General features: G+C 39.8%; 1 protein-coding gene across 2 annotated transcripts; it reads right to left on the reverse strand.

The window, feature by feature from the left end:
- Positions 1–23,513, reverse strand: LOC113016035 (radixin-like). Of its 2 annotated transcripts, none has more exons than XM_026158494.1 (15): positions 23,313–23,513; positions 20,769–20,862; positions 9,305–9,388; positions 8,828–8,923; positions 7,803–7,925; positions 7,466–7,617; positions 5,857–5,940; positions 5,477–5,623; positions 4,002–4,098; positions 3,743–3,906; positions 3,217–3,347; positions 2,647–2,807; positions 2,389–2,481; positions 1,545–1,781; positions 1–524 (listed from the first exon to the last, which is right to left on the reverse strand). In XM_026158494.1, the coding sequence occupies exons 2-15, from the start codon at positions 20,778–20,780 to the stop codon at positions 360–362; spliced, it is 1,746 nt and encodes a 581-aa protein (XP_026014279.1). In that variant the 5' UTR covers positions 20,781–20,862; positions 23,313–23,513; the 3' UTR covers positions 1–359. The 2 variants fall into 2 exon arrangements, with proteins under 2 accessions (XP_026014279.1, XP_026014280.1); XM_026158495.1 differs by lacking the exon at positions 23,313–23,513 and adding an exon at positions 22,684–22,900.
- Positions 23,514–24,956: the final 1,443 nt, after the last annotated feature.

A 24,956-nucleotide genomic window follows, 5' to 3' on the forward strand; every position in this document is an offset into this window, starting at 1 on the left:
CCAAAAAAAAATAAAAATAAAAAATTCCAACTGCTTCCATTTTTGGTTTTTACAGTTTCACTTCCCCCATTCGAGTAAGAGATGGAGATGATCTCTCCAACACGATAATTTGCTTGTTCAGAGTGGCGTGTATGCAGCTCCACATCAGGGAGAAATCCAAACTCAGATAAGGAAGTGGAGCAGGACTTTGGCAAAATTGGATAAGAAGATTTCTTGAGACAGCCTGGGTGTTGGGGGGGTGTTGAGGGAGACTCGATAGGCTTACGAGGACGGAAGCGTCAGTTGTCCATGAAGAAGAAAAAAAAAAAAAAAAATCAAGCAGCCGTTAAGGAGAGCGGGGTAACCCTGAGGTGCTGTTCTCACATACACTCGAACTCGTCGATGCGCTGCTTCGTGTTGCCCTGTCGGATCTGCCGCAGAGTTTTGTATTTGTCTCGGCCTGCTTTCACGTTCTCGGCGTGCAGCACGTCGTTCTGGGTCTTCTTGGTGTCGTCTCTGGCTTCAGCCAACTCTGAACTCAATGTCTATGAGAAGAGAAGAGAGGATAACAGGTTGAGGAGGGCGAAAGAACAGGAGCAGAAGACGCGACCAAAAAAATAATAATTAAAGCCAAGAGGAGAGAAAACTGTCTGATGATCAGGGCGGCACAGACGTTGCAGACAAGACAAACGAAACAGGACGTGTGCGGAAGAGAAAACGGGATCACGCTCCATTTCAAAACTAAACATCTGATTGACGCAAAGCCACTTATCTTTAGCTTTTGGTTCTCTGTGTGCGATCTTTAGTCTTCACTGACAACTAAATCAAAAGTGTGTTTGTCTCTGCTGTATTGAAAACAACACACAAGCAGGGATCAGCAATGGTTGGACCAAAGTCTGTTCCTTCAGCAGTCGTCTTTGGAGGAAGCCGATACAAAGTGCAGGCCTGGGTGTGAGGTTCCTGCCTTTCTTTATGTAAAACTATTCTAACTCTTCTTGCATTAGCTTCAGTATTAGTCCTGGCCTATGCAGTAGCCAGGCTTCATAGCAGTCTTTGGAATTTACTTAACAATATAAAAACTATGATTAGGTTGGACATTATCCATCTGATTACTTCATTTCTAGAAAGTCTGTTTTAAAGCCAGGCTGCAGTATAAGCCAGCACATCTCCTGTGACAAGCAGGAGTTTAAAGAAGAACGGACACAGACGTATGCCTCATCTTACCCTTATCTGCCATTTCTTGGCCCGTGTTTCTTCTTTGCAACAAAACTGCTGTTATAAATAACAATGAGATGATATTATTTTTTGTTTGTGTATCGCAAACCTCCTTTGGTTACATGAAACTAAAGCTTATTTTGTATATATATAAGTTTGCTCTAAAATTAATCTGGCAATTTTTGGCTTTAGACTTCATTTCAGCGCAAGATGCACACCACAGTGGTGGAATTTCTTTATATAGGACTAGTTTTGATAAAGAGTAATATCAGGCTTCTTATGGAGGCTAAATCTGAACAACGGGTTGTCATTTTAACCCTGCCCTAAAGGTTTTCACTTCTTGCTCCTACCTGCAGCTGCTGCTTAACCCTCTCATTCTTCTGTGCTTCAGTGACGCGAGCCTCTTCGCTGCGGAGGTCAACATGACTGACGCCCTCATTGGAGAGCTCAGCGCTGGCCTCTGCGTGGTTCTCATCGTGTTCATCGTGCTCGTTCTCAGCATGACCGCCCGGAGGCGCTGGCACCACTGTCATGGCGGTCTTCAGCTCCTCCTTGGTTTTCTCCAGGTCCTGCTGGGCTGACAGAGCCTGCAGGTGGAGGCACGAGGAAGGAGAGATTAGGACAGACAGCTCACAGAGTCACGCTAGACAGGTGAGAGCAAAGGATGCCACACAAAACAGCTGTGGTTAAAGATCTAGGCCATCAGACCAAAAATAATCACAGTGGCATTAAGCCTAATCTGCATCCATCATGAACTGACCCATCTATGCAAAACTGCACGATTATTTGTAAAAGAAACTCATTACAGGAAGGAGTTGGGGAAAGATTTAGATTTTTTAGATTAATTAAAAACACGCTTTTTAAAATATGTAAATATTAACAAATGTTTAGTGAAGCCAATCAAAATGTAGACACCATCTGATTATGAGTGATGTGGAAGACAAGCGATGGGTATGCTGTATGGATCCATGTAACACAGGATTCCCGATCACTCTAATCCTCCATCACAGTGGGTGTAGTAGTCCATACCATTTGATTTACAAATATTATGATGACAAATATTAAAAATTAACCAATTTAATTGTTTCAGTGTCCACTGCTGGACAAAATTCAGTCACATCATGCACAAGTTGGAAAGTTTTCCACATGTTTATCTCATCTGGTGCATGAAGTCATCAATGAAGTCTGCGTTACCTTGTGCTGCCACTCTGTGGCCTCATCCTCTTTCTTCCTCTTGGCGTCTTCTAGGAGAGAGATCTTTGCTGTGAATTCAGCCAGTTCAGAAGCCTGCAATGAAAGCAGTCCCTGCTGTTACTCATACAGAACAATCTATGGCTTCAAACAATCCGAAATAATCAGACAGACACCAGAGCCTTGTAAGTGCAGGAGCATAAAGCATATACACATATGACAGTCTGGCACTGCTCCCAGCATCAGTCAAACAACACACACCAGTTGCTCTTGAGTCTTCTGCTGGTCTGCAGCCTGTCTGGCCAGCTCCGCCTTGGCCTCCTCGGCTGCTTGCCTGTCTCGCTCCAGCCGCTCAGCCTCCTCCCTCGCTTTCTTTCTTTCTTGCTCGAGCTCCATGGCGCGGCGAGTCTGTTCCTCAAGCTCTGTGGAAGAGCAGACGCGAACGTGTCATAAATAAGCTCCGATTTATGTTGTAAACATTCAGAGTCCAACCTCAGAATGAACTCTGGTGATGGCAACTGAAGACTTTAATGTAAAACAGAAGCCGCAAGAGCGCAACTTATTGTGTTTTGAAAGTTTCCTCTTATTTCAACTATTGAAAAATGGGTTTCTAAATAAGTTTGTATTTTTAATTTGAAAGAAAAGAAAAATGAAAGCACAAAAGCTTTGCTCAATCTTTATATATTCTGGTCACACAAACATAATGAAATATGTAATTGGTCTTGATCTAAAGCCCTAGAGAGATTCTCCAGTTTGACATACAGGAGGGAAGGAGGAAGTAAGAGCTACAGTAAGAAAACTGATGAGAGAATGAAAAAGAAAAAGGGATACCTCTCTGAGCTTTCATCGTCTGCTCTTCAATCTGTTTCAGCCTCTCCATGAGCTCTTCTTTCTCACGCTCTATCCTTTCCTTCTCTTTCTCTGCATGCTCTCGCTTCTTCTTTTCATTCTCCAGCTGGGCCCTGAGAAGGTTGCAGATTACCTGTTTCAGATCACTTTGTGTGTATATTTTAACTATGAAACATCTATTTTAATACTGTATATATACATAGATGAAGTACTCTCACCATGATCTGAATAAAGTTAAATGAAGCTTCAGAATGAATACATGAACATGCCTCATTTTTGTGTAGCAGAGGAGACACTGCCCTCTAATGGAAATGCTCTGCTGTAGCAGTGACTCGTCATCAGTGTAAGCCTTGGTCTGATACAATTTTGTGCATTTGTTTTAATGGGAAAGTGATAATCAAATGTTATCAAGTCCTAGCACACTCCCCATGCATAGCTTTGCATAATGACATGGAACAAAAAAAAAAAAAATGTATGTGTATGTGGCCAAGTCATCCCTCTGCAGTACCTCTCCATCTGTTTGTGGTGCTTCTCCTCCCGGGCTTGAGCTTTCATCTGCTGCACCTCGATGGTGTCGGGCTTTCTTCTCCTCATGTACAACTCGTGGTTACCCATACACAATGCCAAAATGCGCTTGTTGATGCGCAGACGTGGGGCATAAAACACAAAGTCCTAAAGGCATGGATAAAAGAGAGCAAAACAGAAGCGTGTGAAGCATTTATATAAAGCTGAAGGATGAATATTTGTGGACTGAGTGCGACACTCACAGGTGCTTTCTTGTCGATGGGTTTGATGACAAACTTCTTGTCATTGAAAGAGATGTTTCGAATCTCACTCCAGGGGAATCCAATCTTTGGTGTCAATCTGGATGAAATAGCAAAAAACTGGTTAATTGTGCAGACTTTTAACAGCCTGTTAAAAGTAACCCAATACCACGTGGTATAAAATTCAGCCAGCAGATGGTGCCCAGTATAAACAGACCAGCTTACAGGAAATGATGACACTGAAGCGTCTTTCAGGTCTGTGTGAGAATAGCGGCAGTATCAGGTGTCACGCTCACTGGCTGACACTAATTCGAGTAGTAGTAGGTAGATGCTTTGTGAACAAGACGTAATAATAAAGAAAAAAGAAAACAAACAGAGAAAGTGAAGGACAGTGAGGAAGCTGCAGCCAACAGAGAGAAGAAAAAAAAAAAAAACTATGCTGTTATCTCGCAATCATCTTTTTTTTTTTTCCCCTTCACCCGTCACCTGGACGAGAGAAGGAGGAAGGCAGCTGTCCTCAGATAACATAAACAAAGGTGATGCAGAGAGTGAGAGGAAATGCTACAGGAGTAGTGATTAAATCTGTCCTTCACGAAGAGGGGAAATAAATCTGACCAGAAGGGAACAGGAAAGACTACTACAATGGAGACACAGAGACTTTCTCCACCTCTCACTTATCGAAAATATCTTTGCTTCCTCTAAGCTTTTTGGACATTGTGCATGTCCTATTACCATTTATGTCACACAGCTAGACACACTTGTGATGTATTTTCCCCCATAAAATACATCACAACTCTAACAACATCAGATCTAAACAACCACTTTTTTAGAGGGGTCTGTCTGATTAAATCAAATTGATTTGAGTTTAACAGTATGTGCTCCGTGGGCCCATGAACCAAAATCCACTGGGTATATGAACCCTTTGTCAGCAAGTTTGGATCATTAAAGTTGTTGAAAATCTCTTAAATATATTAAATGCCACACTCAAGATTCAAACATTATAAATATTATAATAATAAATATTAATATTTTCATGTTTTTAAAAGCACCCCACTAAATGTTTCCAGAGTGGGTTGCACAGTTGTTCCTGTCAGCTAAGCTTCTAGAAAATCTGACGTTTTTTTTCCATTTCATATTTAATTCAATACGAGTTTTGATCTTGTGATGAGGCTGTGTAACACAGCAGGTATACCAGGCGCATCGACACACATCTATCAGTTGTTATGATTGTGACACACTGTGTAGTAACGCCTCCAACTGCTCACTATTCAAGGCTGTTGCTGTTTAGCAACCAACTGCAAACCGCAGCTCTGAGGCTCTTTGTCTGTGTGAGGAGATTCATGCAAAAACTTCCACTTGGTAACGTCAAAATGCTGGCCTCATACTGAGATTAAAAAAAACCTATCAGCACTACAAGGCTAATAGCTGTAGAATTAGTCAGAAAATTAGTTTTTCCAAGGATTATGTATATTCCTTACTTGTCCTCGTGTTCGTAGATGTTGAGTCCAAGAGCATCCACGCCCAGCCATAGCTGTGTGCCCTTCTTGTTTTTAATCTCAAAGTAGTTGACTCCATACATCTCCAAGTCTTGGGCGATTTTAAGATACTCCATCATTGAGTCCTCTCTAGAGTAGAGAAAAAGAGGCATTATATTATATTATATTATATTATGTTTAGAAATTTAACACAATCACATGTTCAAAACAATAGCATTCAGTTAGCGTACATTTTCTTCTAGAAGAAGAAAAAAAAAAGCACACATTCGAATTTAAGTTAAGTGGGTTTAAATCTTTGGTACTTTATGGCAAATCCAAACATGTCTACAAGGGTTTCATCATGATAAAGGTCTGACACACACCTGAGCATTCCTCTGTGTTCTTCGTGCCAGGTCTGTATCCTGTCCTCCCATTGCTCCTTAGTCAGCTTGTGCTGCTCCAGGACTCTACACACACACACACCACACACACAATGATGTTCATCTGAAGGAATGTCAAACAGCACAGAATTGCTTCCTCAAAGAGGAAATCATAAATACTCCAGCAGGCAAAGATATAGATTTTGAAAAATGAAAGTCAAAATCCAGTTACTCTGGCTGACACCAGAATCATTCATTCATTCATTCATTTAATAAATAAATAAATAAATAAATAAATAATAATATATATATATATATATATATATATATATATATATATATATATATATATATATATATATATATATATATAAAAACTAGAGATGGCACGATACCACTTTTTTATGTCCGATACCGATATGAATCCGATATAGTGTTTTTTTAACAACAACAAAACTGTTTTTTAAATATCTTGCTGCATTTTGTATAAGTTCATACTCAAGTTTAAAACAACAACTACACTAAAGCTATTCTGTTATACCTGTATACAAAAAAAAATATTTCATAGTTCAGCAATACTGATCAATCTAATAAACTTAGACCTACACCATCCTCCCTATTCTGGTATTTTAAAGAGTACTTAGCGTAAATATTAAGCAACCTAACTAATAGGGTTCCAACTCCCAGCAACAACAAAAATAAATAAATAAAAAATAGGGAACCACCCCTCACGCTCCACCTCATGATGCTTAATCGACGTAATCAACCTTAATTTGATGCAGTGTGAAAAAAAAAAATGCAGAAAAATCAATTATTTTTCAAGAAATATTAAATAGATTCAACATCTTTCTTCAACAGAATTGCAGACTGCACAGATGGTACCTTCCCAAAGGACAAAGTACTATAGCTTACTAGGGTATATATATATTAGACTTAATAGTCACTATATACAGTAATTGACTTCTATTCATTTTATATCAAATTAAAACTTTGGGTGTCAGATAATTATTTATTGAAAGCTAGACATTTTAAATGAGAATAAGAAAGAAAAGTATGTCTTTGTGCCCCCTTTTCCCTGTTAATGCCCTATCGGCCCCCCCTGGCTAAACTTTGCTAGATCCGCCCCTGCACAGTTACCAGCATCAGCTACGTAGAAAAAGATCCTGGTGTAGAAAGTAATAATAAATAAATTTTAACAACAGCTTATCAAGCTTAAACGTGCTGCTGTTGTTTATCCGCTGGTTTCCTCTTTCTGGTGCAAAGTGGGCCAAAAACAAACAAGAGAGACGGACTCGCGACAGAAAAGCCGATCAGCTGATCATTAAGCAGTTTCATGATTGAAGTAGCAGCAAGAAGAGGCAGTCGCTTGTTAAGCTTAACGCAGCCGTTCTATCACGTGATGCATACTGCTCCGATGTGCTAACGTTCTGAGGCGAGTTACGGCGTGTTGCAAGTTTTGTGAGGTGCTTTCGTGATATTTAATGGATCGGATTACATTTTTTATTTTTCTCCGATATCCGATCCAGTAATTTAGGTCAGTATCGGACCAATACGTAATATCGGATCGGTCCATCTCTAGTAAAAAATGCTAAACTTTATGTGAAATGCCTACCTCTGAGGGAGCAGTCTGTCATGAGTAAGGTACCCAGCCTTGTGCACCTCTTTGTTATAGTCTCCATACTTGGCCTGGACAGCGTATGAACCCAGCAACACAGCCGTTTCTGGGGGACAGTAGTTCTCATCATTCAGGATGGCCTCTTTCACCTGGCAGAAAAATGTGTGCGTGACTCTAAATGTACTCAAGACTGTAAGATTTAGTTAGCACTTATGCTGAGAACAGAGCAAGCTAGATAATAGTAACATAAAAATGTGATATTTTGAGGTTTTGAAAATAACTGAAAAACTAATTATTTGCTAAAAGTGTTGGTGTCCTGAGTGTGTGGAGTTACCTGCAAGAAGAAGAGTCTCTGGGTGATCTCCTGGATTAGTTCCTCTGAGACATCTTCAGGGAAGAACTTGGCTCTGAACTTAAACTGCAGAGGACTCTCTTTCTTTACATCTTGCTGGGTCACCTGGATTCAAAAAATAATAATAGCTCCATTATGTACTGGAATTTTTCAATACTATTTTTCTGTAGCCTCTGCCTTTTGTCTGTCTTGCTCACATGCTTGTTGAGCATGAGGATATTTTTTTTGTAATGCACACTTGGAAATGTAGAGACACACTGTAATAGCAGGGGTGCTAGGACTGGGGATTGTTTTGAGGTGAGTGAAAGAAGAAGCCTGTTGAAAGACCACATCTGAGGCTTCAGTACCACAGTACTGCTTCTAGGCAAATACCAGACAAACAATAGACACAGACACTGGAGGAAACATGAAAGTGAGAGCTAAAGAGAAAGACCCCGACAAACAATTTAAGAAAATCAGTTGAAGTCCACATGCTTAAATTAATAATAATATTAATAATGGAATTTTGTTTTTAAGCTTCTCCATCAATCCATCTTCTTCCCCTTATCTGGGGCCAGGTCCCGGGGGCAGCAGCCTAAGCAGAGAAGCCCAGACCCCCACCTCACGTCCACCTCCTCTAGCCATTCTGTGGGAACACCAAAGGGTTCCCAGGCCAGCTGAGAAATATAATCTCTCCATTGTGTTCTGGTTCTGCTGTGGGGTCTCCTCCCGGTGGGACATGCCCAGAACACCTCACCCAGGAGGCATTCTAGTCAGAAGCCCGAGCCACCTCAACTGGCTCCTTTCGATTAGGAGGAGCAGCGGCTCTACTCTGATCCCCTCGCAGATGGCCGAAATCCTCACCCTATCCCTAACGGAGAGGCCAGCCATTCTTCGGAGAAAGATCATTTCCGACACTTGTATCTGCGATCTTGTTCTTTCGGTCACTACCCAAAGCTTGTGATGATAGGTGAGGGTAGGGACATAGACCAAGCTTCTACTTTCCCACAAAACAAAGTGATATTTACCTTTTTATTGAGTTTCAGCCATGTGATGTAGCCTTTACTGTCCACATACTGTAGTCCAAAGAACCACACCTCTCGCAGGCCCACAGTCTTTACCACCTAAAAGCAAAAAAAAAGAAAAATGGATTTTCACAGTTTATTCTTCCTTTAGATAGCGTTTTTTCTTTGATGTCTGAGAAGTACAAATCTGTGATCTGTGGTAAGTGGCAGAGACATTTAAGAGAGAAGGGAGGCGACTGTTAGAACGTAAAGAAATCATATTTATCTTCTGCCTGTTTAACAAACTGTTATAGGGAGCGTTTTTGATTTCATTTCTTATTATTCTGGCACTGACTAAACTCTTTCTGAAGGCACCAAAAATTCCTGTGCTGGGAGGTGGGGACTGACAGCATAAGAATACAGGAAACAAAGTGTCAACTTCTCAAGCACCCACACTCCTACGTGCCAGGTTTCTGTCCTCACAATACTTTTTTTGCTCACCTGGTCAAACAGCTGTTTTCCTGTGGTATTTGGCTGGATTGCAAACTCCAACTCTGCATCCATGGTGGTCACACGGACATTGATCTAGGGGGGGGGAAAAAAGAAAAAAAGGGGAGGAAGTTCACTTTGCTTGCAAATATTACACAAGTGAAGACATGAAAATAAGTTGCAATTATTCATGTGTGGGTGTTATTCCCTTTTTTCTGCTCCTGTTTTAGGCAGTTAAATACCACTTAAACCTATAAGTTTGGACAAATACTTTAACTGCAAGAACAGGTCAAGAATCCCTAAAGAACAATTTTTTTAAGCGTGTTACGGACAGATGAGAGTCAGAGGAACTCACGAAGCACTAGGGAGGTGGGAAAAAAAGCATATCTATCTATATTTATCCAATCAACCAGTCTTCTGAAAGACTGCTTCTTCAAACTGTTGTACAAAAAGTGTGCAACATTCAAAGAATTTATGCACTTTATGCGCACACTTCATCTCATGTGCCTGACTATGCCACTAGTCTAAACTAGTCAGCAAAGCAATCGAATGATAACTTGATCCACTTGCGTTCATGATTTAAATCCTACTGAAAACTTGTGCTACCATCTTAAGTGAGAGATTCACACGAAGGGAAAACTGTACACTACTTTAAACAGATGGAAGTTGAATACTGGTTGTGATAAAGTGAGGTGGCTCACAAAACACTGAGGCAATACTGGCAAAAAGTATTTTTTTTATACAACCTTTACTTTTCACACAATAGTTATGGTTCTCTTAGAATACAGGATGTGGTGCACTGCATGTATGCACCAGTACTACTGACAACTCATGTCAAGTGCTGCTGTCCAACCTTTCCTCAGTTGAGCAAAAATATTCCAGGAAATTGCAGAATTTCTAAAGAGGACAATAGAAGAACATTTTCCCCCATATGTGGGCAATGTGTCAGATCCTTTCAATCCTACCCTCTCAGCACTCTGCCAGTGAGTGAAGCCACACTTTTTCAAGGCAAAGACCTCTGTTGGGGTGGAGCAGAGGATAAAACTCAGTCATTGGCTGTTCCTCTTTAAGCAGCACTGGCAGTAGGCCTAGAAGCAGCTGATGGCACAGAACAGAGCAGGGTTGACCTCCGTGGCATCTGACATCCTTCCTCCCACACCTACTCATACATTGAGCCGTGCATTGCCTCAGTGGTAGTTAACAGGACGAGAAGAGAGACGGAGGAAAACACAGAGTAAAGAGGAAGACGAGAAGCAAGCTGAGAGGCGGGGTGCAAAAAGCAAAGTTTAGCAAGAGCGTGAAGGGAGGAGAGAAAAGAAAAAAAAGAGCGTGGCTATGAAGCGCAACAGGAAGTTTGAGAGATGATCTGGGGTATACTCCTTTCGACATTAAATTACAGCGTTGTTGCTGTAGATGAGAAGAAGAAGAAGAAACTGAGGGAATGAACCATCCTTTTCCTCTCAGTACTTATATATAAAACCTCAGGAATGCTTACTTTGCATTCCTTTTTCTCCCCTCTTGTTTTTGACACACTCTCCTGCCTTCATCTTTTTCACTCAATATCCCTGCAATGAATAATCCATGAAACCAGCACATAACTGGACCCCCACATGGAACTCAGCCCATAATGTATCTTGCTGGATCACCACATTAATTACCCAATAAATACTGCAGGACATGCCCACAATATAGATATCTTGCATGATGTTTTGTTGCACTAAAACACAAATTTAGTCTGCTTTGCACTGAAATTTTACTTGGTTGTTGCTAAAGATGCATTCAAGGAGGATTTTGCATATGTATGCAGAATCCTCTGGCTTCTACTGCCACAATTAGGCGATAACGTATCTAAAAGCTGCTTGACAACCACAATTAAACAACAAAAACTAAAGGAGCATGTGCTACTGACTTCCAGGGGTCAGACCAGTAAAACATGCAAATCACAGTGAGATTGCTTATTGCTGTACAAACAGGTAAAATTTCAAATCCAGCCTTCAAAAATTATTGTGTGGAGTGAAAAGTCTTTATCACTACTATCCTAGACTACAGATGAAACATGAAGAGAAGCTCTGAATGGGACTTGACTATGTTTAGTGACTGAATTAAGATTATAAGTTCACAAATCACATCCATCCTTTTCTTCTTTTGTGGTTGCGGCTTGAAATTTATGGAACGTGAAATGTCTGTGCTGCAGTTCATTGAGTTTTCTATTGACACCGGGGGAAGTGTTTTCAGTCCAAAATACAAAATCCATCACGAGAGGGAAGAGAAAAAACAAAACAAACAAAAAACAAATAGACTCCAACAAGCTGAGAACACAGTTCAGTTCAATTTCATTTATATAGCACTAAATCACAACAACAGTCACCTCGACTTCCTTGAGGCGACTGTTGCCGAGCCTCTCAGCTGGCTTGGGAAGCTAGACTACACTGATGACCATTTACATATTATGGCACAGGAGGGTAACAATAAGACAAGGAAGGAAGACACCAGAAACACATGTTTACCAGAATAAAGCAAAAAAAATGACCCAAAACATGAATTAAGAGGGGGGATAACACAGGAAATACTGAAGGGATGAGCAGAATTCTAAAATTCCAATTAGTAGCTAGAACAAAACAACAACCAGGCAAAAATAAGAAACGTGAAATCTACACAGAGCACTTAAAAATAAGAATATCAAACTAAAAGATCAGTATTTTAATAGGAGAATACGGAGGGATTCAGGGATGCTTTATGAATGGGGTCACTATGGGAACTTGACACCAATGGCTGGGATCCAATAACATAAGCTACTTATGACACCACAACCCTGTCAACATTTCAATGTAGACACTAAGGATAATATTACATGAAACAGGGGCTACTGATATCCAGCTCTTTACCTTGCTTGGCTTTGCTTAAATGCAGATACTTCAAACAATAGTCGGTGTTGGGAAGGTTACTTTTAAAATGTATTCCACTACAGATTACATGCCGCAAAATGTATTTTGTAACGAGGAAAACACGAACACAGTGTACAGTCGAGTCTTAATAGCTTACTTACAACTGGGCTACACTGCCCGTGAGGCTACATTCTTTAAGGCTATGCCTGTAACACTTTGCCTATTGCATTCATATTAAATAATTTTTTGAACAATAATTCAGCAAAAACAAAAACCCAACTTCTTCACGTCATTATGTGGGCTGCAAGTAGAGGTGACATGGGCTGTGAGATCGAGACACAGGCATTAGAGCCTCTTAATGCGTGTTTTGTTTGGGTTGCCACTGGCGTGGAATTACCAAAACTAGAGGGGACAGCCTAACATATGAAACAGGAAAAGACCGCTGTGTAATCCATTTATTGAGTACCACATTTTTAAACTGTAACTGTAACGGAATAGTTACTCATATTTTGTATTTTAAATACGTAACGCCGGTACTTGTATTCCATTACTCCCCAACACTGACAATAGTAACAGACTGAAGATAACTCAATTTTAAAACAAACTAATGTGGACATACTGAGGTTAAGAGTTTTAAAAGATGAAAAAGAAACAAGAACACTCACTGATTTTTTTGATGTACTGTTTACTTCTGTGTGCCTGTCGATCTGATCTCCCTTATAAAATAACCTTTGTATAACAATAACCTCTTCCTGTTACTGAACATCAATTGCATTTGGATAACTGTAACTAACTAGTCAAGTAAGATTTGGATCTACTCTTGCAGGTGCACAGATCTAGCCACAAACAAGGTAACCACAGCAACATAATCTATTCATGGTTCACTGAATATAAACTTTGTGTTGATTTCACTGCCTTGGTGACTTTATAAGAAAAGTTATACAGAATGTAGTGCTAAGTTTGAGTTTCCAAAGGACTGGAATAGACTGCGAGTTGTCCTCTGTTTGTGTGGGGCCCGCCATCAGCCACGATAGAGCCAACCTTTGTGCTACGCGCGTGTGTGTGTGTGTGTGTGTGTGAGAAAACATAGCAAACCCACAGGGCGGAAAGAGGTGGAATCCTTTATGGACCAGACGGTTAGTTAATCCTGTCTCTCGTACAGAGTGGGGGGGAGGAGAAGAGGGACAGCAACATGCCAAAGCAATGACACAGCTAATCAGACACTGACAACTGACATGCCTTGAAGGAGTGACTTTTGCAAGCCTGTCCTTAAACAACACTATTTGGTGACACAAGATACGCTGACTGGGCAACCTGTCCTTAAAAGGACAGTGTTAGGCATTTGAGGAAAGACCTGGAATGGGAATAAATTCCAAAAAAAGGACATTCACAACAATCAACACAACAATCCAGGTACTCAATTCCATCACACTGCCATAAGAGGATGCCTTGCAAGCATGTGAACTGACAGGCCTTGAAAGTTCCTAAAAGCACAACATAAACACTAAAATTAGTATGACACTGGATATCCTCTTGATGAGTCAAGTTCCAGTTGGAGCCCGACATATCTCAGAAGCAGTTCCAACATCTAGCGGAAAGAGTTTAGAAGCTTCCAGTAAATGTTATACTGGAAGTACTAATACTCTCATCATTCCTTCTTTTCACTTCTCTTTCTTACTACTGACCTAAAAATATTAACTACTAATTTTACTTGTGTTAAGAGGAGCCAATAATGAAATAAATGATAAACTGGTACACTGACACTAGCTTTAACCTCAGTGCACAGCGTCCTTCTGCACAGATGGACAGAGAAAGATCTGCCTGAGGTTGGACAGCAAAATCTTGTGGAACAATGTTGGCTAAAGATTTTCTTATTCAGGAAGAAAGGGGGGGAAACAAAACAAAAGTGGCTTAAGTGGTCTAGAAAATTGAAAAATGTATATAATTGGAAGTAAAGTGTGGTGATCACTGTTGTGATTTCCCCATTAAAAAACCCCCCAAAAAGATCCAAAAATCAATCTATAATCCAATCATGAAAACTTTCCAGATATCAGAACAGGCAAATATACAAGTCAAGCAATCAGCTGGGAGTAACCAGCTGACCTAATCAGTTGTGTCAAAAAAGTCACAATGCTTATTGTCCACACTAAGACCAAGATTATTTGACAGAATAATTCAGCTTTTGGGAAAATTGTACAAATATTTAACTTGACTCATATTTATTGAAAGTTGCCTGAACATGACAACCTCACCACGTGGTGGGGAATCAATTTGGAAAGGTGTGCACTCAAATAGGGCTGGGCCATATTATACCGTTCACGGTAATATCGGTATAATGTTAGGCAACGATAGGAAAATGAAATATCGCGATAGAATATGAGTAAAACGCGCATGCGCAGTGCCTTTGTTTTCATACGCACATGGCCGATTGTTGAGTGAAACAGATGAACCAGAATTGGTTTGTAAAAATGGTTTAACTTCAGTGATGTGGAACTGGTTTGGTGTTTGTCCGTCAGATACATGACAAAGCACATTTTTTGCAGAACATGCAAGCGGCTGTCCTTATTGTCGTATTTGTCGGACTAAGATGCTCTTAAATCTGGGAGTAATCTGGGTCCTAAACCCCGTATTTCTCAGGTCAAACAACACTGCAGCATCACTGAGAGTTAAAAACTGTCTAAATTCTTTCATCTTTAATAAAACGATCAGCATTGCTGCTTTACCAGGTGTAACTATGAAGTTTAACTTCCAGGCATCCATGAAAACAAAATTTATTACATTTAACGGAGTTAGAAGTTAGCAGGAAGCTAGCGGAAGTTAGCACGCTAGTTTCGCTAGTTACCTAAGCATGATATTGCATGTTCTGACGGAGAGATTTCTGAAAAAAATCAAACGTACAGCTCTGCTATCACTTCCAACATAAATGAAGACAGGAAACTAAACAGCAGTGACGTTTGTAGGGTTACTGAAGTTGGGCTAGCTGGTATATAATGATGTGCTACGTGATCGCTAGCGACACAGCTATGTTAGCATAACATAAACAGTGAAGCTGGAGGACGAACACTAACACTTTTCCACTTGTAAAAGTTAACGTTAAGGTTCCTGATAGTTGGAGACAAATTCAGTCGCATGGCAGGATGCTGTAAACGGACCAAACTTCAGTCAGGAGAACAACTGAGATAATCAATCCACAATATGAGGTCAGTCATTAATATACTGCAACAACATGGGAATAGAGCAGCTGCCAGAGAATTCAACATTAATGAATCAATGGTACAGAAGTGGAGGAAGCAAGAAGAATGAGTTTAATAAAGTTTGATTTATCTGACTGCTTTGTTTCGCTTAATGTGCCTTATAATCCCGTGCACCTTATGGTCTGAAAAATATGTACTGCACACTGCAGTTTAATGTTGCAAAGCACCTCTTTTTAACTTCAGTGGATATTATACATAGTTATGCTCAGGATATGTCAGCCCATTTCTACTGGAAATGCCTTTTGGTTAAACTTTCAGCAAGGAATTTGCATTTGCACTGTTACATTTTTATAAAGCTTTAATGTACATAAAAACCAGCTTCTTATTTAAGTGAAAATAAATGGAAGGTTGTCTTTTTGCACTAGTAATGTTGTGGAGTTGTATTTTGTCTCGCATCAATTATATCGTCAGTTATATCGTTATCGCAAATTTTCAAATATATATCGTGATAAATATTTTTGGCCATATCGCCCTGCTCTACACTCAAAGACAAGCAGGAGCATGATCTGTGAAACAGACCATATCACAATAATCATTTTACTTTGATTAATATGATTTAGTCATAACTGAAAGTGTAACAATTTTATCAATTGCACTGCGCTGCTTTTGCTCTCATCTATAAAAACTAATGAGCACACATGATCAGACTGGCTGCTCAATACAGAGCAGAGAGGGTCAAATTACAACACACATACAGAGAGTGTGATTTAACTAACTGCTGAGGACATGCTATTAATAAGCACACCTGAGTGCTGCTATAATATAATACAGACACCAATATTTACCACTGTATCTTGTTAAGTTTACAAGTTGTGAAGAATCCAAGAGCTCCATCATTAGTGTTTTGTTTAAAGGGAGATGCCATTTTGGGATGTTTCTAAATCCTCCTCTCAATTTCAATTGCAAAGACAAGTTCTCACTCAAATGGGCCCCTTGTTAAATGTGCAGCTGTTTAGTAACTGTAAGCTGTTTAGAAGAGCTTTGCTGAGAGGCCTTAAGACACACACATCAATCAGTAGAGCCGCTAATCTGGCCTGCTGGGCTCCGAGCAACTGTCTGTCCCTCTGATTAACCTCCCCTGCAGAGTAAGGCAGTTCTCAACGGAGGAGTGGAAGGAGGCGTGAGAGCAGATAAGGAATCAAAAACTACCTGCAAACAACAACATTATTGCTTTGGGGGAAGAGAAGGTGAATGTTGTGTTGGAAGTATTGTTTATTTATTTGTTGTACGAAAGAGTGAGAAATTTGAGAAAATACAATAGAGGGAAAATAAAAGCTGGACCTTACCCTACTTATTATTGACCTAGCACAGTTTCAGAAATAACTGCCATCTGTGCCAAACGTGCCTGAAAACACATTAGTAAAAATGAAAGACTCCTTTGCTGGTTCTGCTCATCTTAATTTGATTGTAATACTGGGATTTCGAATTGAAATAGGGTCAGCATCAATTTCAAAAGTCTTAATTAAGCCAACCAATTAAAGTCCAAAAGTTTCAAAGTGCTGTTATCACAGTTTTTCCAGCACCAACTCCAGGGTTTACAATACTCCAGTGTATGTGACAGTATTACAAGCCTAGCCGCCAGTCAGGCATACACTAAGCCCTTGCGGGGCTGGTGTTAGTGTTATTGGTGTCTTCATGAAAAGTGGTTCAGTAGTTTGTGAAATACATTCCAGGCAATTTAACACAAGACTCTATTAGGACTGACTTGTTTTTTCCAGCTGGCCTCAAACTGGCTACACCATGAACTACAGCTTTTGGTACTTATATATATACATATATATCCTCTTGTCATAACCCCCCTTGCTTTCCAACCTCTTAAAATTCCTAAAGACTATCTCTTGAGGACCACAAATTCCTGCTTCCCACATTTACAAATTATTCCCCATCCTTCTGACTGCTTCCTCTCCTGACAGCCCCTTAGCAGTGTGATTATATTTTTCTCTTAAATCTCTGCTCCTCACTGTGACAGAGCCAGGATGTTGACGTAGACTGGGCCCCCCCAAAGTATATAGCAGGCCACCTCTTCAGCAAACAGGAAAACAGCTACAAGCTAGGAAACCAGTAAGGGCCCTCTTCCTTTCCCCTCATGACTACCCTGCCCCCAGAACAAAGAGTACACCAGGCAGAAAGAGTAGGATATAGGTGTCAGTGGAACTATGAGTGGGCGATATATATATATATATATATATATATATATATATATATATATATATATATATATATATATCGATATATACTCGATGTATCGCAAGTTTTTCCACATACGATGGTTAAAATGGCTTTATCGTAACCATTGAGTATAAATTGCCACCATAATATTCCCCAAACCGGAATATTATTTTTTTATCATCTTCTGGCATACAAGCATGCTTGTTTATATACTACCAGATAGGGAAAACAAAACAAAACATGATGACAGCGGGAGTTTCAGACAAACGACGGAATGAGACTCACTTTCGTTTGGATTTCACAAGGAGGATGTTGAACAAAATGCGGTAATATGCAAAACATGTTGTAAAACTACCATGAATTAGGGCTGTGCGATATGACCAAAATCTCATATCCCGATATAAGACATCTATCGCCCCGATAAAAAATTCTGTGAATCTCAGGCAGCTCGACTTGCGTGAAGTGTTTCCAGCTGGGGGTCGTGTACATGGAGTCGAATGTTTTAACCGATGCATGAAACTATACATTTTTAGACATAAGTTGTAACGCCCGCCGTTTTCTTTGTGAGTATTTATTACACGGCGTGCTGCGGGGAAAAGCCTGTTCTTTTTTTTTTTTTTTTTTCTAACGTTTGAGTCTAAGGTTTATTTTTTAGCACCTGACGGCTCTTTTTGCTTCTCATCCGTAAATACTCTGCATACTCTTTCACGTGATTTAGTTTATTTTGAAAGGTCTCAACAGGATCTTGAGCTTTATTCTGAAAGGTTTATGTGGAAAATAAACAAGCGGACACGCGATGGTTTTATCGTCGTTGTTGCTAACGACAACGCATAAAAACAGGCTCTTGTCCGTCCATAGTGTGGTTATATTAAATATAAGAGAAAGAGAGAACTTTAAGAAATTAATATAGCCACTAAAACGGTGAAAAAAATATTGCCGTAAATTTTATTTTGCGACACCACGAAACGAAACGACAGACGTTTTCATATCGTCATCCAATATATATCGTTATATCGAACAGCCCTACCATGAATTTATTCCACCAGCTGAAAAGTCATCCACTGCAAAATTAAGACTGTTTTAAACTCGGCATGTCAACGTCCCCTCACACACCAAAGAAAACGTTAAATAAACCAGCTGTGATACCCGTGACTGTTCTTAGTCAGTCATTTTTTTAGTCACCGTCTAGACTTGTGTTTCTGTCATTTGAGTTTATTGCATTTTTTATTTTACAATTTTTATATGTTATGATATTTCGATTCATTCTAAATTTTTCTATTTAAAGTAGAAAAAAAGTTTAATGAATGATTTGAATACCAGTGCAATTTTGGGAACTATATAGTGAATAATAACATTTGTTTTTGGAGGTTATTTGAACATACCGTGATATATATCATGTATTGTGATATGACCAGAAAATATTGTGATATTAGATGTTCCTCATATCGCCCAATTAGAGCTGAGTATAAGGATACTTAACCCGATTCATGATCAGTTAATCACCATCTATTTAAAAATAGCTATATTAACTGATCAATGATTCTTCAATTACCATAAACCTCACTTGCAGCCTTGGTGCATTTTCTTAAAAACATTGTGTCAACTTTATCGCTAAAAGTAACTTAATGGGGCGTCCACATGGGTGACTGTAAAAGCCTTACTGTGAACAAAAACATTTGTTTCCGTTTTAAAATAAACTTTGAAAATCTGCAGAGTCCTGTGACTGAAAATGTACTCTCTTCCAAGTCAGCCAATGCTGTCACTGACCCCTGCAAATATTTTTAAGCTTGCGTATGAATACTGACATTCAGATTTAGGAGACTGTTCCAAAAGGTTTTTATGTCATACACTAGTCCCAGAGGAGGTCATGTCTGGTGGACCCTGCTTTTGTTTCCTCTGTTTATTATGTCAGCGCTTCCCTGCGACAAGCTGCACTTTCTCTGTCAGATATTGTCTTTGACACAAACGTCACTCTCAGCAAAGTTGGCATGCTGTCCCAGAAGCCGTTTTTGGGATTTTGCCCTGGTGACTCAGGGGACGAGAGGGTTAAGTGAAGGATGACATCAGTGCCTGGCTGTCCTTCTTTTGTATCTTCCTAACTCATCCAAGGACACACACAAACACCCACTGCCTAAAGAGGCAGACAAGAGATGTGTTTCACTTGTGGGGCGGCCTGGAACTCGTTGCCATTTCCTTGGAAAGTTTCTGATGCAATCTTCAGCAACTGGATTTTGATTTTTGTCCAAGCAAGACACAGAATGCAAATTTAGTCGAATTAGGCAACTAAAAATACAAATTACACAGTATACCTGCCATAAATCCCTTACTGTGCAGGGAAGACCACAGGGTTGGGCACTGATTGGATGCCAAAATGCTGGCTAAATAAATACACTGATAAAAATGATTAAAAACGCCACGGAAAGACAGAAGTGAAACTGAAAGTCAACTTTTCTCTGACAGTTACTACATGAATAGTTTGTCAACACTTAGAATAAGGGTGACGGCTGTCTCATGACTTTGTCCAGTGTTGAGTAAACCTGCATCATTGGTGGGTAGACTACCTAAAAGTGGCATAACTCGGCATCGTTTAATATCCCCAGACTACTTCCTGCTCTTGCCAAGTCTGTTCATGATGGAAAAGCAGCAACAGTGAGAAGCAGACAGCCATGAAGGGACTGCATCAAATTGGTTTTGTTTTGGCGTTGTTCACATCCTAGGAGTCTGGCATTCTCTCCACCCTTTAAGCAACAATGGCAGCAGTGTTGCAGTTGTGAGGCCTGTGGGCCAGGCAGTTCACTTCACATTCTGGCTGTTGTTTACTTGAAAGAGGCGTATGAGGAGTGGGAGCAGCCGTGGGGATGAAACTGCCACTTTCCAGATTGTTCAAAATGAGGATTTCGGTAGCAGAGCATGCCGACTGTTATGACAACTCACAAGCAGCTCTAAAGAGTCGGTTTACATGAGCAGAACTAGCAGGGAAGAAAAACAAGCCACTTTCACGTGGCTGATTCATATCATACTTCCTGAACCAGCCACATTATGTCCATCAAACAATCAGATTTAAGTGGCAAAAAAAATAAGCAGATTTTCTGGCTTCTTCCCCTAACGCTGCATTACTGTAATAATCTGTAGACAAAAGCAGCTTGAAGTTTACTGTCAGTTCCTTACCGGCTTAGGCATCTTTGCTTCCTCTCCTCATTAAACTCAACAGCTGAGAGGAAAAACCCGTCACTGGACGGCAGAAAGACCTTTACCACAGGACCTGAAAAAAAAGGAAGAAAACATTTTGTAACATAAGTCCCCAGTGTTCATGGGTGAAACCAGAGACATTATTATAAAGAGCTATTGATTCCAGTCACAGAAGACCAAATCTAGAACAAGGAAGCATGTAGACCTATTTGCACTGACGCATGACGTTATCATCCCAGTCTAGCTGTAGGAATTTGCGCTTATTGATTTTTTCGATTAACCATATACATAAAGTAAAGTACGTAAGTAGCCTGGGTTTTGCCCAGTGATCTCACAGGATGAGCCAGAGACCTATGCAGCACTAGAGGGTTAAACAGGCCTTTGTGGGTGGTGGCCAGACTGTGTATAATGTCACATAAAGTCAACGCAAGCATCTTAAGCATTTTCCTTTTATTTTTTGGCCATTTGATAACAATGGCAACAATGGTTAAAAATATTTTCATCACATTCCTGGTGATTTCCCTTTGTTTAAAAAAGGCCCAAGTCTCTTTAAACGGCACCAAAATTATTATGGATGAAAAACCCTAAAATAAAAGTTATGGCCTTCTCACTATTCATTTATACAATAGTTTCAGCTTGATTGGAGGGGTTGCAAAAATGGCTTCAGTGTAACCAGGCTGATTTCTACAAAAAGTCAAAACTTCTAAGCAACTGCTGTCTGAGCACAGTATTTATTTTTATTGTTTTTGGTATTCTGTAACTCAACAGTCTGACAAGAAACACTACCATTTAATTTCAGCAAACATCTGTTACATTTAGCCAACAATATTTTCTAAATGTGACAAATTAATATAATGAGAACAAGATTATTCTGTCAAGCTCTAAATTTAGTCCTGTGGATGACAAAACTGTACATTAGAAAAAACAGAAATAACAACTAAAGGAAAGCACTGAAAAACACTGAAAGGAATAGTATTGCTAAATCTGTTAATGACAACAAGCCACAAAACCCCCAAAACAGCCATAGGCACAGTGATGCGGTTTCCATTCAATCACAACATGCAAAACCACTTTTCTTAAGTGTACACATGTTAACTATTGCAGAAGTGCAGTGAGAACACTACTTTAAACAATTCTGGAGGAGAGAAGGCTGTAAGACAATCGAGACATTATGCTGCGACACATAAAATAAAAAAGTTTTACATGACAAAGACCATGCACTCTCATGTCAAAAGAACTGATAGGACAAAGAAATATGCCAATCAACAGTTTTCTTGCTGACATCCAATAGTGATCATTTTCAGATGGTGAACTACAGAGGACCCCATCCATTCATAACCAGATTGCTTTACTTTTTTCTACTACGGACTGCAGAAAACAAAGCAGGGGAGGCACAATGTGAAGCAATGTGTCACAGCACTAGGTATACTTTACTAGAAACACAAGTCTGAAATAGTATGGTAATGACCCATGATGAACTTAAATAGGATAGTGAAAACATCCAACTCAAGAGTTTCTCTGGTGTGAATCACACGTAGGAGTTTCAGTGTGGTTTAATGGTATGAAGCTAAACTTCGTGAAGTTTAATAATACACCCCAGCCTGACTAAATGGAGAACTGTGCATCACGACTGACATAAGCTTGCAAAACGCCATTTAATACAAACGGAGAGCAGCCAGGTGTCTGGCATGGGTTTAAAAATACTTTTAGCAGCAATTACATTTTAGTCTCAGCTATTTTGTAGTGCCAGTTCAGGATACAAATCGACTAGCACCACTACTCTTCTCAGTTTTGGAAATTAAAGAAATTATTAGGAACAATGATAGTTTCCATATACAACTGTAATCTGCTTTACAGAATGTGCAATGTAAAAATAAGAATTTGTAAAACCCACTGAACGTCGGAGCTGTAGCGTTTGTAGTCCTCATAAAGTGAAACCCACTTATAGCTTGTGAGCAATTAGCTTTACCCGCCGAGAGTTGTTGGCTTCCGTTACGTTGAACTATAACCAAAATTTAACGCCTAAAATATTGGCTACACAAGCGTTGCACAACGGAAAAAATAAGTCAGAGGCGTCAAATCCCTATTTTAAAAATTTATCTTAAATGAACACTAACGTTAGTCACTAGATCCCCCCCCCCCCCAAATGGTCTTCATGAAGCCCAAAGTTTGCGCGTCGAAAGGCTGACATTATCAAGCTAGTGGGTGTAGTCCGTATAACGGGACGAGCCTAGCCGACGGTTGCCTCGCTCGCGCTCGTGAAGTTTTAACGCCTTAAAAAATGTTAGCCCTCATTTATTCGCCACACTTGCCACTAAAACGAATAAATATAAAAATAAATATCTTAACAAATTCCGACTTAAGACTACGTAAAGCAGAGTGGGGTGCGTTTACACACAGTTTAAGGGGCACAACTTGACAGAAGTCGGCCCTTCTGTGACACATGAATCGGTCGAACACGAGGAAATCCGCTGCATCAAAGTTGAAGAGAAGCTCCTCTCTTTTTGGGGAGAGGCAACTCACCGGGGGACGATGTCTGTCTTTAATTTGATAGAAGAGCCTCGTATCTTCAACTGTAGCAAAATATTCACGATGAAAAATGCCTTTTTACTCCGGGTGCTTGTCTCTCAGTGCGTCTGCCGTTATAAATTCCCGCAGACATGGAAAAACCCTTCAAGTCTAAACCATAAGGCGATTTGGGGGGGGGAGTCGCTGTAGAGCCAGCCAGAATAAAGTAACACAACTTCCGGTCTTAACTATAAAAATAAAACTACATAGTTAACTGGGCAATATTATCATAAGGCGGTTTACATCTGTTTACAGTTCATGAACATACTCTTAGATTTGATATCTTCTGTACCTTTGCATATAAAACAGCCAACATTTTTCACATTGCAATGATCCTGAATATTTAATACTTGTTTTAAACTTAAGTTTGATTGTTTTCTTTATTATTTTTACTCTATTGTTCGATTAGGTTTTTTTTTTAAAGCATGAGTCTGTACATTTTTTTTTCTAGACATAATGTGCTTTCCCTTTTTTGTTTCTGTAGTTTCCTGTCATATAGCTAAAGTTAGCTGACAAAAACAAGGGGAAAACCACAACAAAATTAATGAGGAAAACATGACTAAACACAGAAGCAGTAATTAATAGTTAATAGCGGGACTAAATCAACCCCCCACAGTCATTTTCCCTAATGTATCCATACAAGTGTTTCCAGAAAATTTAAATATGTAAGAGAATTAGGTAGCCTGCGGACCGCTTTCAGCCCTTCAGCTCGAACTTTATTTTGAAGAAAAAACACAAATATCCGCCCATGTCTGCAGTTTTCCTCGCAAACCTGACACAGCTAACTGTAGAGATGTACAATATGGCTGTCAGTGGCCGAGGATCAGATGGAAGAAATGTATGGGGCATGCACCGTGCGATGAGATGCATTAGCGATGATTTATGCCAGTGTAAGCCTGCTCCTGTAGGTTGGTCCGATGGGAATCCAAATGGCACTTACACATAGGCTTTTGTCCTGTTTTATCTAAATGGCCTGCTCGTCTTCTGCAGTTTGAAACCTCCTAGATCAGTGGTAGAGCTCCCCACTCTGGAAGTATGCATCAGTACATTCGTTTCAAAGTTTTGTATGTACTGCAGAGATAGTCCCAAACACACCCAGTCTGCAGTCACTGTCTGAGCTGTTCGCAGAACTGACTCAAACATCAAGGACGTGTCCTTTTTATCTTGACTAAAACAGCTATGAACTGATTTTTAGTCCATACAAGTGGATATGGACGGATATCTAAGACTTCCAAACAATTGTGATGTCAAGCCCAGCTGATAACCTTTATCACTTAAAACTGTTTCCATCTATCTGTCCTGACACCTATCTTTGTAAAAAGATGACCAAAAAAGTATAAAATGCATCTTGATGATTAATTATCACTGAAAAGTTTGGGCTCCGAATTGTTCTTATGTTGCGTAGGAAAATGAAGTTTTTGATTTTAAACAATCACACATTGACGACAAATGCTGTAAGTCACAGCTAAACTGGGATCAATAACCAAATATAATTAATAATTTTTAATAGAATAGCTGCTAAGTAGCTACATAGTAGTGCTACTGCAAATTATGTTAACAATCTGATACCAAGTAAATAGAGGGCCAGTATTGCCGAAA

Source organism: Astatotilapia calliptera, chromosome 23 (assembly GCF_900246225.1).
Source record: "Astatotilapia calliptera chromosome 23, fAstCal1.2, whole genome shotgun sequence".
Classification (NCBI taxonomy): domain Eukaryota; kingdom Metazoa; phylum Chordata; class Actinopteri; order Cichliformes; family Cichlidae; genus Astatotilapia; species Astatotilapia calliptera.